The sequence below is a fragment of the Neolamprologus multifasciatus genome, chromosome 2, assembly GCF_963576455.1.
Source record: "Neolamprologus multifasciatus chromosome 2, fNeoMul1.2, whole genome shotgun sequence".
In the NCBI taxonomy this organism is placed as follows: domain Eukaryota; kingdom Metazoa; phylum Chordata; class Actinopteri; order Cichliformes; family Cichlidae; genus Neolamprologus; species Neolamprologus multifasciatus.
The window spans coordinates 28,198,052-28,211,257 of NC_140440.1; the positions used below are offsets into that span (position 1 = coordinate 28,198,052).

The 13,206-nt window shown below is 40.5% G+C and overlaps 1 protein-coding gene and 1 pseudogene across 8 annotated transcripts in view; both read left to right on the top strand.

Annotated features, from left to right (window-relative positions):
• The window catches only part of LOC146524618 (protocadherin alpha-C2-like), a 216,634-nt gene that overhangs the window by 15,897 nt on the left and 187,531 nt on the right, over positions 1-13,206 (top strand). Inside the window, exon 1 of one of the 8 annotated variants that reach the window (XM_085174046.1) lies at positions 1-3,562. The exons of 5 other annotated variants lie outside the window; for them this stretch is intronic. In XM_085174046.1, coding sequence (XP_085030172.1) covers positions 1,205-3,562 — 2,358 coding nt within the window. In that variant the 5' untranslated portion in view covers positions 1-1,204. 2 more of the 8 variants (XM_085174062.1, XM_085174087.1) reach the window with 2 other exon arrangements.
• On the top strand, positions 3,625-7,051 carry LOC146524619 (protocadherin alpha-8 pseudogene; annotated as a pseudogene).

The following is a 13,206-nucleotide window of genomic DNA, read 5'->3' on the forward strand; positions in this document are numbered from 1 at the left end:
GTGCGATTTTAAATCAAGGTTATTTTGGTTGTCAAGACGAAATTTCCCTTACGATGTATCATTAACTTTTGAAGCATATGAAGTACATGATGTAAATGTATTTAAGGTTTTTAATCGTTTTATTTCATTCTTCTATTCTTTTTTTTACACACTTTATTTTCAAACAGTATTTTAGTTGTTATCACCATCATTTTGAAAGACTGCCCATTATATTCTGTAGTCTTTTGACACTGCACTAATTGCTGGGATATCCACGTATGCATGGGGCGAAGATTAGTTTAGAAAAGATAAGTAACTAAATAAAGAAGGTCACGCCACTCAGATTGGGAAACTGTGGCAAAACACATGCATATTTATTAGCGTTGTCCATGGACAGGTGACGTTCAGACATAAACTCGTGGTCTTCAAGTTCAAATCTGTTTTTCGTTTCAGACCTTTTTGTATTTAGCGCCAATCCTATGTTTTCTATCACACTTATTAGAAATCACTAATTGTGTTACATATTACTGCGTCGTGGAAATAGTAATATACCTATCCACTTTTCGAATGGGATCCTGTTAATTCATCTGAAACGTGAAACTGAGCAATACAAGCCTGAAACTCGCGTGCGCTGTGTCCTCGATTATTTTTCATCCAGTCTGCGCGCAGTTTTATCAGAATCACTTGTGCGTTTGGCTAATCCTGCATCATTACACAGCATTAATGTAATACTGACAAATATCAGAATTCACTGTTGCACTTATGATATACTCTACGCGTCTATCAGCTGATCATCATATTAGGCAAAAATACATGGAATTTGATTCCTGAGACTGAAATATCTGACAAATTAAATCCATCACGGTAAAAAAATTCTTAAGAAAACATTTTTAGACTTGTTTTAATAGTGACTGGGAAACATTTGGAAACATACTTGTATATTACATGTAGATGTTTGCTCTAACAATGAGTCACAAGATGTTCAGTCCACAAGGTGTCAGTGTCATATCTGCATCAAACTAATATGTTTTAGCTCTGGCCCTGCCCCTTCCACAGAGGTTTTGTTCTGGTTGGCAGAGGGGAGACGATACCTCAGACAGAAACAAGTGTAACCGTGATTTTTCCACGAATACGAGGGAATATGGGAAGAAGTGTTGATTTAGGCTACTTCCTTTACGGTAAACACCTCTGAGTGGATACAGTATTTATTATCTAAACGAAAACGATGGAGGCAGGAGGACAAAGACGAGGAACGCAGTGTTGGTGGTTTGCTATCAGCTTTTCTCTGATGCTCAGCTGTGTGGAGCGGGTATCAGCTCAGATAAAATATTCAGTTCCAGAGGAAGTAAAGGTAGGAAGTGTTGTTGGGAATGTGGCAAAGGATCTGGGACTGGATATCAGTTCACTGGAGGAACGACGGTTTCGTATTGTTTCTGGAGCTGAAGATGCTCAGTTTGAAGTAAATCCGAACAATGGCGCTCTGTATGTTCATGGAAATATCGACCGAGAGGAGCTGTGCGAAAGAATACATCCATGTATCAAAAATTTAAAATTGGTAGCTGAGAACCCCATGGAAATACATCATGTGGGCGTGGAAATCGTGGATGTAAATGATAATTCACCCAGTTTTCAAGAATATGAAAAAATATTGGAAATGTCTGAATCCACTATAACAGGCAGACGATTTCAGTTGCCAACTGCGCATGATCCGGATGTTGTTACTAATACTGTGCGTATGTACAAATTAAACCATAACGATCATTTTAGTTTACAAATTCGAGAGAGAGGAGAGGACAAGGTACCATTTTTAGTTTTACAAAAGTCTCTGGATCGGGAAAAGGAAAGTGAACACAAACTGATACTAACAGCAGTTGACGGCGGAAATCCACCGAGATCAGGGACTCTTAATGTAACAGTCATAGTCCTCGATTCGAATGATAACCACCCTACATTTAGTCAAGAAGTTTATTACGCTACAATACGTGAGAATACAGATGCGGGTGTGTTTGTAATTAAGCTAAATGCGACTGACCTGGATGAGGGACTAAATGGACAAATTGAATACTTTTTTGGTGGAGAACTTAAGGGGAATTTATATGAGATTTTTAATATGGATAAGGACACTGGTGAGCTTCGAATCAATGGGGAAATTGACTTTGAGAAAACTGATATTTTTAAGTTGGACGTCCACGCCACTGACAAAGGACAACCTCCGATGAGTGCGGATTGCACAGTAATCATCAATGTCTTGGACGTAAATGATAATAAACCTGAGATAGAGGTGACATCTTTGTCAAAGATTGTATCAGAAGACTCCAAACCTGGGACTGTGGTGGCTTTGATCAGTATTACAGACCAAGACGCGGGTTTAAACGGTAAAGTAATATGTAGTCTTTCAGACAATGTGCCATTTGATTTAAAACCGTCATTTCAAGACAACATGTACTCCTTAGTTATTAAATATAAATTAGACCGTGAATCAGTTTCCCATTACGACGTCACAATAACAGCTACAGACTGTGGCGTGCCTCCTCTGTCCACATCCAGAACTTTGAGTATTGATGTGTCAGACGTGAATGATAATGCGCCACAATTTGCACAGAATCCAGTTGAACTTTACCTGGTAGAGAATAACGAGCCTGGAAAGCCGATATTTTCAGTTTCTGCCTCAGATAAAGATTTGAATGAAAACGCGGCTTTAACGTATCGTATAATCAGACAGGAAAGCAGTCAACAGAAAAACGCAGTATTTCTAAATATTAATTCGGATAATGGACAAATCACTGCCCTGAAAAGTTTTGACTTTGAAACGCTGAAAACTTTCCAGTTCCAAGCTGTTGCCTCAGATTCTGGAACTCCGTCACTAAGCAACAACGTCACAGTCAACGTCTTCATCCTGGATCAGAACGACAACGCTCCAGTCATCCTGTATCCACTCAGCTCCAACGGTTCTGCTCAAGGTGTGGAGGAGATTCCCCGAAACGTCAACGCAGGACACTTGGTGACTAAAGTCAGAGCCTATGACGCTGATATAGGATATAACGGCTGGTTGCTCTTTTCCCTCCAGGAAGTTACTGACCACAGTCTCTTTGCTTTGGACCGCTATACAGGACAGATCAGAACACTTCGCTCATTCACAGAGACAGACGAGGCTGAGCATAAACTGCTCATACTGGTCAAAGACAACGGCAACGTTTCTCTCTCAGCAACAGCTACTGTGATTGTCAAACTTGTGGAGCCCAAAGAGGCTTTTGCAGCTTCTGATGTTAAAAGTGCTGCAAAAGATGATGAGGACAGTAATGTCATATTTTATCTCATGATAACTTTGGGCGCAGTTTCTGTACTTTTTCTCGTCAGTATCGTAGTGCTGATTGCTATGCAGTGCTCCAAATCCACAGACTATACTTCTAAATATTTGCCAGAGACTAATTATGATGGGACACTGTGTCACAGCATCCAGTACAGATCAGGAGAGAAGCGGTACATGCTCGTTGGACCCAGAATGAGTATAGGATCTACTATAGTACCTGGAAGTCACGCAAATACTCTCGTGCTTCCTGACAGGAGGCGTCCTTCTGAAGAGGTAAGAACATATCTTGATTTAAATCGAAGGTAGTTTTGCTTGTAAAGATTATAAAGATGAAACTTCCTTCTACCAGAATAATTTTCATTTTAAACATATAATATGATTAGTGTTTAGAACATGGAAGAAATGTGCTCAATCTTTTTGATTTGTATTTTTATTTTTTTGGAACCGAATTAGAAAGTATTTTAGTTACTACCTCTAAAAGTTGTCTCGCGAGGCTACCCATTATCATAACTAGTAGCACAAACAAGGCGGAAATTGCTTCATAAAAAAAACACAATAAATAAGAAAGATGACCCATATATCGGGAAACTATGGGAGAAACAGCGGTATTCTCGAGCGCTGTCCGTGGTTCTGAAAAGAGATCACGCTTAGTCCGCTAGTGGTGGTGTTCAAGTTCAAATCTGATGGTTTCACATTAATTCATTTGCACTGTGAAAGTGATCAACACAGCCCTTATATTTACTTGAGTCATTCTATCTTTTATTTTCATCCAGTCTGAGTGTATTTTTTTCTAAGTCAGATTTTTGTTAAGAAAACAGAGTGCGCATTCGGCAACTACTGCGTTACTAAACAATAATGCCACAATAACAAATAGAGTTCTCTGTTGCAGTTAGCCCTGCATGATATATTAGTCTGTTTACTAAATGTCACAAAAATACTAAGATAAACAAAAAGGGCTCCAGAAACTGCAAAAGTTATCCATCATTTGAACATAATGCTGTACAAATAACAAAGAAACAGCAAACAAAAAAAAATGTTCAGTAAGAAAGACTGTTAATTTTTAGTGAGCAGACTACATATTGGAAACATATTTGTGTAACACATGTAGCTGATTGCTTTAACAATGAGTAACAAGATGTTCAGTCCACAAGGTGTCAGTGTCATATCTGCATCGAACTAATATGTTACAATAGTGGCCCTGCCCCTTCCATAGAGGTTTTGTTCTGGTTGCCAGAGAGGAGACGGTATCGTCCAGAGAAACAAGGGTAGCCGTGATTTTTCCATGAATACGAGGGAAAATGGGAAGCATTTCAGACGGGATATTTTGTGATTTATTCTAACTTCTTAACGATAAATACCTGTGGGTAGATACAGTATTTGTTATCTAACACGATGGAGGCAGGAGGACAAAGACGAGGAACGCAGTGCTGGTGGTTTGCTATCAGCTTTTCTCTGATGCTCAGCTGTGTGGAGCGGGTTTCAGCTCAGATAAAATATTCGATTCCAGAGGAAGTAAAGGTAGGAAGTGTTGTTGGGAATGTGGCAAAGGATCTGGGACTGGATATCAGTTCACTGGAGGAACGACGGTTTCGTATTGTTTCTGGAGCTGAAGATGCTCAGTTTGAAGTAAATCCGAACAATGGCGTTCTGTATGTTCACGGAAATATCGACCGAGAGGAGCTGTGCGAAAGAATACATCCATGTATTAAAAACCTAAAACTGGTAGCTGAAAACCCCATGGAAATACATTATGTAGGAGTGGAAATCATAGATGTAAATGATAATTCGCCCAGCTTCACTGATGAAGAAAAAATAGTAGAAATTCCTGAAACCACTCTTCAAGGAAAACGTTTCCAGTTGCCAGCCGCACGTGACCCAGATGTTGTTACTAATACTGTACGCATGTACAAATTAAACCATAACGATCATTTTAGTTTACAAATTAGAGAGATGGGAGAGGACAAGGTACCATTTTTAGTTTTACAAAAGTCTCTGGATCGGGAAAAGGAGAATGCACACAAACTGATACTGACAGCAGTTGATGGCGGAAATCCACCGAGAACGGGGACTCTTAATGTCACAGTCATAGTCCTCGATTTAAATGATAACCACCCTATATTTAACCAAGAATTATATTCAGTTACAATACCTGAAAATGTTGATAGGGATACTAGTGTAACTACGGTAAACGCAACTGATCTGGACGAGGGTGTAAACGGAAAGATTGAATACTTTTTTGGTGGCGAACTTGACCCTAAATTGTATGATACATTTAGCCTAGACAAGGACACTGGTGAAATTCGAGTCAAAGGAGAAATTGACTTTGAGAATATTGAGGTATACAAGTTGGACGTCCACGCCACTGACAAAGGACAACCTCCGATGATCACTAACTGCAGGGTGATTATCAATGTATTGGACGTAAATGATAATAAACCTGAGATAGAGGTGACATCTTTGTCAAAGATTGTATCAGAAGACTCCAAACCTGGGACTGTGGTGGCTTTGATCAGTATTACAGACCAAGACGCGGGTTTAAACGGTAAAGTAATATGTAGTCTTTCAGACAATGTGCCATTTGATTTAAAACCGTCATTTCAAGATAACATGTACTCTTTAGTTATTAAACATAAATTAGACCGAGAATCAGTTTCCCATTACGACGTCACAATAACAGCTACAGACTGTGGCGTGCCTTCTCTGTCTACATCCAGAACTTTGAGTATTGATGTGTCAGACGTGAATGATAATGCACCACAATTTGCACAGAATCCAGTTGAACTTTACCTGGTAGAAAATAACGAGCCTGGGAAGCCGATATTTTCAGTTTCTGCCTCAGATAAAGATTTGAATGAAAACGCGGCTTTAACTTATCGTATAATCAGAGAGGAAAGCAGTCAACAGAAAAACGCAGCATTTTTAAATATTAATTTGGATAATGGACAAATCACTGCCCTTAAAAGTTTTGACTTTGAAACAATGAAAACTTTCCAGTTCCAAGTTGTTGCCTTAGATTCTGGAACTCCGTCACTAAGCAACAACGTCACAGTCAACGTCTTCATTCTGGATCAGAACGACAACGCTCCAGTCATCCTGTATCCACTCAGCTCCAACGGTTCTGCTCAAGGTGTGGAGGAGATTCCCCGAAACGTCAACGCAGGACACTTGGTGACTAAAGTCAGAGCCTATGACGCTGATATAGGATATAACGGCTGGTTGCTCTTTTCACTGCAGGAAGTGACTGACCACAGTCTCTTTGCTTTGGACCGCTATACAGGACAGATCAGAACACTTCGCTCATTCACAGAGACAGACGAGGCTGAGCATAAACTGTTCATACTGGTCAAAGACAACGGCAACGTTTCTCTCTCAGCAACAGCTACTGTGATTGTCAAACTTGTGGAGCCCAAAGAGGCTTTTGCAGCTTCTGATGTTAAAGGTGCAGCAAAAGATGATGAGGACAGTAATGTGATCTTTTACCTCATGATAACTTTGGGCGCAGTTTCTGTACTTTTCCTCGTCAGTATAATCGTGCTGATTGCAATGCAGTGCTCCAAATCCACAGACTATACTTCTAAATATCTGCCAGAGACTAATTATGATGGGACACTGTGTCACAGCATCCAGTACAGATCAGGAGAGAAGCGGTACATGCTAGTTGGACCCAGAATGAGTATAGGATCTACTATAGTACCAGGAAGTCACGCAAATACTCTTGTGCTTCCTGATAGGAGACGTCTTTCTGAAGAGGTAAGAGCTTAAAAGTGTGATGTCACATGTTTTTGTGCATTCTTTTCCATCAATTTGACTTTTTATATCATCTAAGTTTTCTTTTCTTTTTTTGATATAACAATTCTAAAGTATCATACCTAAAGACTACAGTGCTCACACTAAAGTTAGTTTCATTGACATATTGGTCACGACTACTGGTGATCCATAATGCTTCTAATGAATCAAATATGGGTCTAGGTAATGCGGGCGATCCTCATGAAAAACCTATGGAATTGCACGTTACCAGATATCTTGCATGCTACTTTGCTGAACGACACTTTTTTTCTTAAATTATATATGTGCTGCTGAATAGTGTTGGTCCGGGCTGATCCTCTTTATTCAAAAGCGGGTTAAATAACATCTTCTGAGATAATCAACATATGGAACAAAATTTAAACCCCCGATAACATGTTAATTGTTGGAATAACGGTTTCTTTTTAAACACTGTGATTTATGACTCTATACTTCTCCAGTAACCTCTGGGTGTCAGTATTACATTGACAAACTGGAGACCACTTTACCCATCCTCTCACAAAGCTTTTGTTTGCCACTGCTATAAGCAGAGAAGACGCTTGACTCGAGCTCGCAATCTTTCCAAATCGGGCTTTATACATTATATACAACAGGCAATGAGCTAGGTAGTCCAAACATTGTTTTTAAATCTGTTGTTTGATTACAATGGAGAACGAAAAACGAAGTCGTGGAAGGAATGGGGTCTGGTTTATTCTCCATATAGCTTTGCTGCTGTTTGTCGGGAAAGGGGCTTCGGCAGAAATAAGATACTCTGTTGCAGAAGAGGTGAAAGATGGAACTGTTGTCGGAAATGTTGCAAAGGATCTCGGTCTTGATATCAGCTCTTTGGCCAGCCGGCGGTTCCGTGTTGTGTCTGAATCCAAGGATGCGTTTTTTGATGTAAACCAGGACAACGGGGATCTATATTTGTTTAAGAAAATCGACAGAGAGGAGCTTTGCCTGGGCAGTGGGGCATGCATAATGGAGCTAAAAATTATAGCAGAAAACCCTTTGGAAATACACTACGTAGTTGTAGAAATTATTGATATTAACGATCACTCCCCTGTTTTCCCCGAAAAAGAACAAAGGTTTGAAATTTTTGAACAAACCATGGCAGGAAGACGATTTCAGCTGCACACTGCTCGGGACCCCGATTCTGGAATTAACGCAATTCGTACATATACTTTAACCTCAAACGAACATTTTGAAGTAACAATCCGACAGAGCGATGAGGATATAATACCATTTTTAGTGCTGAAGAAATCGTTGGATAGAGAAAAAATCAACAAATACACGTTAACTGTCACTGCAGTTGATGGAGGAAAACCTCCGCGATCAGGCACCATAAATGTTACTATAATCGTTCTTGACACAAATGACAACCGTCCAACATTTAGTCAAGAGAGCTACCAAATAGAAATAGATGAAAATGTTCAAGTAGGGACTTCAATATTTAGAATGAATGCGACAGACCCAGATGAAGGTTCCAGTAGTGAAATTGTATACAGCCTTGGAAAAACACTCAAGAAAAAAGTCTATGATATATTTGAACTGGATAAAATAAGTGGGGAAATAAGAATAAAGGGAATAGTGGACTATGAAGAAAACGACGTTTATAAACTGGATATCGAGGCATCAGATAAAGGAACACCTCCATTAACCGGTGAGTGCAGATTAATTATAAAGATAAAAGACATCAATGATAATCCGCCAGAAATTGAAATCACATCGCTCTCAAATACAGTGTCTGAGGATTCAAAGCCCGGCACAATGATTTCACTCATCAGTGTGCGAGATAAAGATGCTGGTGTGAATGGGAAAATTATTCTCAGCCTAACCTCAGGCTTACCTTTTGAATTAAAACCATCATATAAAGAGAACGTTTATTCCGTTGTCACTAAAGATCTTTTGGACCGAGAGGAGGTATCTCAATATGAATTGACAATAAAAGCGACCGACTGTGGAGAGCCCCCTTTATCTACTTTTAAAACTTTGAACATCCAGGTAGCAGACGTAAATGACAACAGACCACATTTTCCCATAAATCCACTACACTTTTACCTGTCCGAAAATAACGTTGCTGGGAAATCAATATTCTCCGTGAGCGCAGTGGACAAAGACTTAAGTGACAATGCAGCCATTTCATATCGCATTGTGAAAGAGGGGAGCCAAAATGACATTATGTCATTACTAAGTATAAACAGTGATAACGGACACATTTCCACGCTGAAAAGTTTTGATTTTGAAACAATGAAAACTTTCCAGTTCCAAGTTGTTGCCTCAGATTCTGGAACTCCGTCACTAAGCAACAACGTCACAGTCAACGTCTTCATCCTGGATCAGAACGACAACGCTCCAGTCATCCTGTATCCACTCAGCTCCAACGGTTCTGCTCAAGGTGTGGAGGAGATTCCCCGAAACGTCAACGCAGGACACTTGGTGACTAAAGTCAGAGCCTATGACGCTGATATAGGATATAACGGCTGGTTGCTCTTTTCCCTCCAGGAAGTGACTGACCACAGTCTCTTTGCTTTGGACCGCTATACAGGACAGATCAGAACACTTCGCTCATTCACAGAGACAGACGAGGCTGAGCATAAACTGCTCATACTGGTCAAAGACAACGGCAACGTTTCTCTCTCAGCAACAGCTACTGTGATTGTCAAACTTGTGGAGCCCAAAGAGGCTTTTGCAGCTTCTGATGTTAAAAGTGCAGCAAAAGATAATGAGGACAGTAATGTCATATTTTATTTGATGATAACTTTGGGCGCAGTTTCTGTACTTTTTGTTGTCAGCATCATCGTGCTGATTGCAATGCAGTGCTCCAAATCCACAGACTACACTACTAAGTATTTACAAGAAGCAAATTATGATGGGACACTGTGTCACAGCATCCAGTACAGATCTGGAGACAGGAAGTACATGTTAGTTGGACCCAGAATGAGTATAGGATCTACTATAGTACCAGGAAGCCATACAAATACTCTGGTGATGCCAGACAGAAGACGGCCATCTGAAGAGGTAGGATAAATTCATGATGATTATTTTAATGCAATTGCCTAATTTTGCCTCACCTATTGGATAATCTTTACGACTCCCTGTCGTTTTTTTAAGATAATGGAAGTGCTGGCACGTGGTATTGGCGAGGCATCTTAGTAGTTTTGAGTGATGTTCTTCTATTTTTGTTGTAAATGTGTTAGCAATGTTACCACTAAACATATTTTGTATTCCTGCCCACGATACCGACGTGGTTATTGATCATCGAAGAGAGAGAGCATTGAGCACGCTGTTGTTATTGATGTGATTTTAAGACTTTTCCACTGTCCATGGTGCTGAAAAGCTCTTATTAAGGTATTTAACTATGCTCGGTTATCACAGGACACTGAAGCTCTTTAACTACTACATTACAGAGTTAGTGCTTGTGATGATGCCCTAGGATATTTTTGCCTTGTCACACGGATAGTCATTTGAATAAAAAGTTTAATATATTAAATTACAAAAGTTTCTGTTTAGTCGAATCTGTTTTTCCCCATTTCCTACTAAATGTAAGCGCTGAATGATCCTGTGGGTGTCAGTGTTACTATAAGGAAGTGCAAAATTCCACTCAGCCCCTTGTAATGTGTGCGTTTTCACCTCGGCCACGAAGAATATCAACGTTTGGGGTTTCGCCTGTGTATTTTTCTTTTCACGAAAACGGATGTCTGGAGTAAAATCTCAGGAAAACTGGATGATTACTAACTGGAAAAATACGCGTGGATTTTATTACATATGATTTTGCCAAAGGACAAAGAGGCAGAATGATAACTTGGCCGCATCCTCTGGTTTTCGCCGCGCTCTTCTGTTGTGTGGAGGTGATTTTAGCTCAGATTAAATATTCGACTCCAGAGGATGTTAAAGTGGGAGCTATTATTGGAAATGTTGCCAAGGATCTGGGGCTCGATGTCGGTACACTGATAAGCAGGCGTTTTCGTATTGTGTCTGGAGCCCAGGGTACGCTGTTTGAGGTAAACCCGAACAATGGGGCGTTGTATGTTCACGAAAATGTGGACAGGGAACAGCTGTGCGATAGAAATGATGCCTGTTTATTAGATCTAAAAATTGTTGTTGAAAACCCCCTTGAAGTCCACTATGTTACTGTTGAAATAATAGATACTAACGACAATAGACCCAGTTTTGCTGAGAAAGAAAAGGTAATAGAAATAGCAGAGACCACACTGCCAGGAGCACGATTTCAGTTACCAGGCGCTCGTGATCGAGATGTTGGAGTAAATGCGGTGCAGATTTATAAACTCAGTCAAAACGATCATTTTCATCTTGAAATTCGAGACAGAGGGGAAGATAAAATCCCTTTCCTCGTACTGCAGAGAAACTTGGACAGAGAGCGGAAAACAAACCATAGCTTGATTTTAACCGCTATGGATGGGGGGACGCCGCCAAAATCCGCAAATCTGAGCCTTACTATAAAGGTTCTTGATAACAACGATAACAGACCAGTATTTTCTCAAGAGGTTTATTCCGTTACATTGCAAGAAAATGCCCCATTAGACAAGACTATAATCAAAGTCCAAGCAACAGATCTAGACGAGGGTATTAACGGGGACGTCGAGTATACTTTTGGGGGTGATATTACTTCCAGTGTGTTGCGACTATTTACTTTAGACAGACTCACGGGAGAAATTCGAGTTATCGGAGAAATTGATTATGAGACAGCCAATGTTTACAATTTAGATGTCCAAGCCTCAGACAAAGGTCAGCCGCCGATGACGACTGACTGTAGAATTATAATAAAGATTCAAGATGTCAATGACAATAAACCAGAAATAGAAGTGACTTCAATATCCAGCATAGTCCCCGAGGACTCAAAACAGGGTACCGTGGTCGCTCTCATTACTGTTGCAGATGCTGATTCTGGTTTAAATAGCAAAGTTATATGTCATCTAACAGAAAATGTACCATTTGAATTAAAACCGTCATTTAAAGAAAACATGTACTCGTTAGTAACAAAAGAATCACTGGATAGGGAAACGGTGTCACATTATGACATTTCAATAACAGCTACAGACTGTGGCGAGCCGCCTCTTTCCACCTTTAAAAAGTTGAATATTCAGGTGTCAGATGTGAACGATAATTTTCCGGAGTTCTCACATAATCCACTAGAATTATACTTGACGGAAAATAACGCGGCTGGCGCGTCAATATTCTCTGTCAGTGCATCTGATAAAGACTGCAACGAAAATGCAGCAGTATCCTATCATATACTAAGGGGGGGAGCTGGCCGCAATGTTATGGCATCCTTTGTGAATATACATCCCGACAGCGGACAAATCACTGCGCTGAAAAGTTTTGACTTTGAAACGCTGAAAACTTTCCAGTTCCAAGTTGTTGCCTCAGATTCTGGAACTCCGTCACTAAGCAACAACGTCACAGTCAACGTCTTCATCCTGGATCAGAACGACAACGCTCCAGTCATCCTGTATCCACTCAGCTCCAACGGTTCTGCTCAAGGCGTGGAGGAGATTCCCCGAAATGTCAACGCAGGACACTTGGTGACTAAAGTCAGAGCCTATGACGCTGATATAGGATATAACGGCTGGTTGCTCTTTTCACTGCAGGAAGTTACTGACCACAGTCTCTTTGCTTTGGACCGCTATACAGGACAGATCAGAACACTTCGCTCATTCACAGAGACAGACGAGGCTGAGCATAAACTGCTCATACTGGTCAAAGACAACGGCAACGTTTCTCTCTCAGCAACAGCTACTGTGATTGTCAAACTTGTGGAGCCCAAAGAGGCTTTTGCAGCTTCTGATGTTAAAAGTGCAGCAAAAGATGATGAGGACAGTAATGTGATCTTTTACCTCATGATATCTTTGGGCGCGGTTTCTGTACTTTTTCTCGTCAGCATCATCGTGCTGATTGCAATGCAGTGCTCCAAATCTACAGACTGTACTTCTAAATATTTGCCAGAGACTAATTATGATGGGACGCTGTGTCACAGCATCCAGTACAGATCAGGGGAGAAGCGGTACATGCTCGTTGGACCCAGAATGAGCATAGGATCTACTATAGTACCTGGAAGCCACGCAAATACTCTCGTGCTTCCTGATAGGAGACGTCCTTCTGAAGAGGTAAGG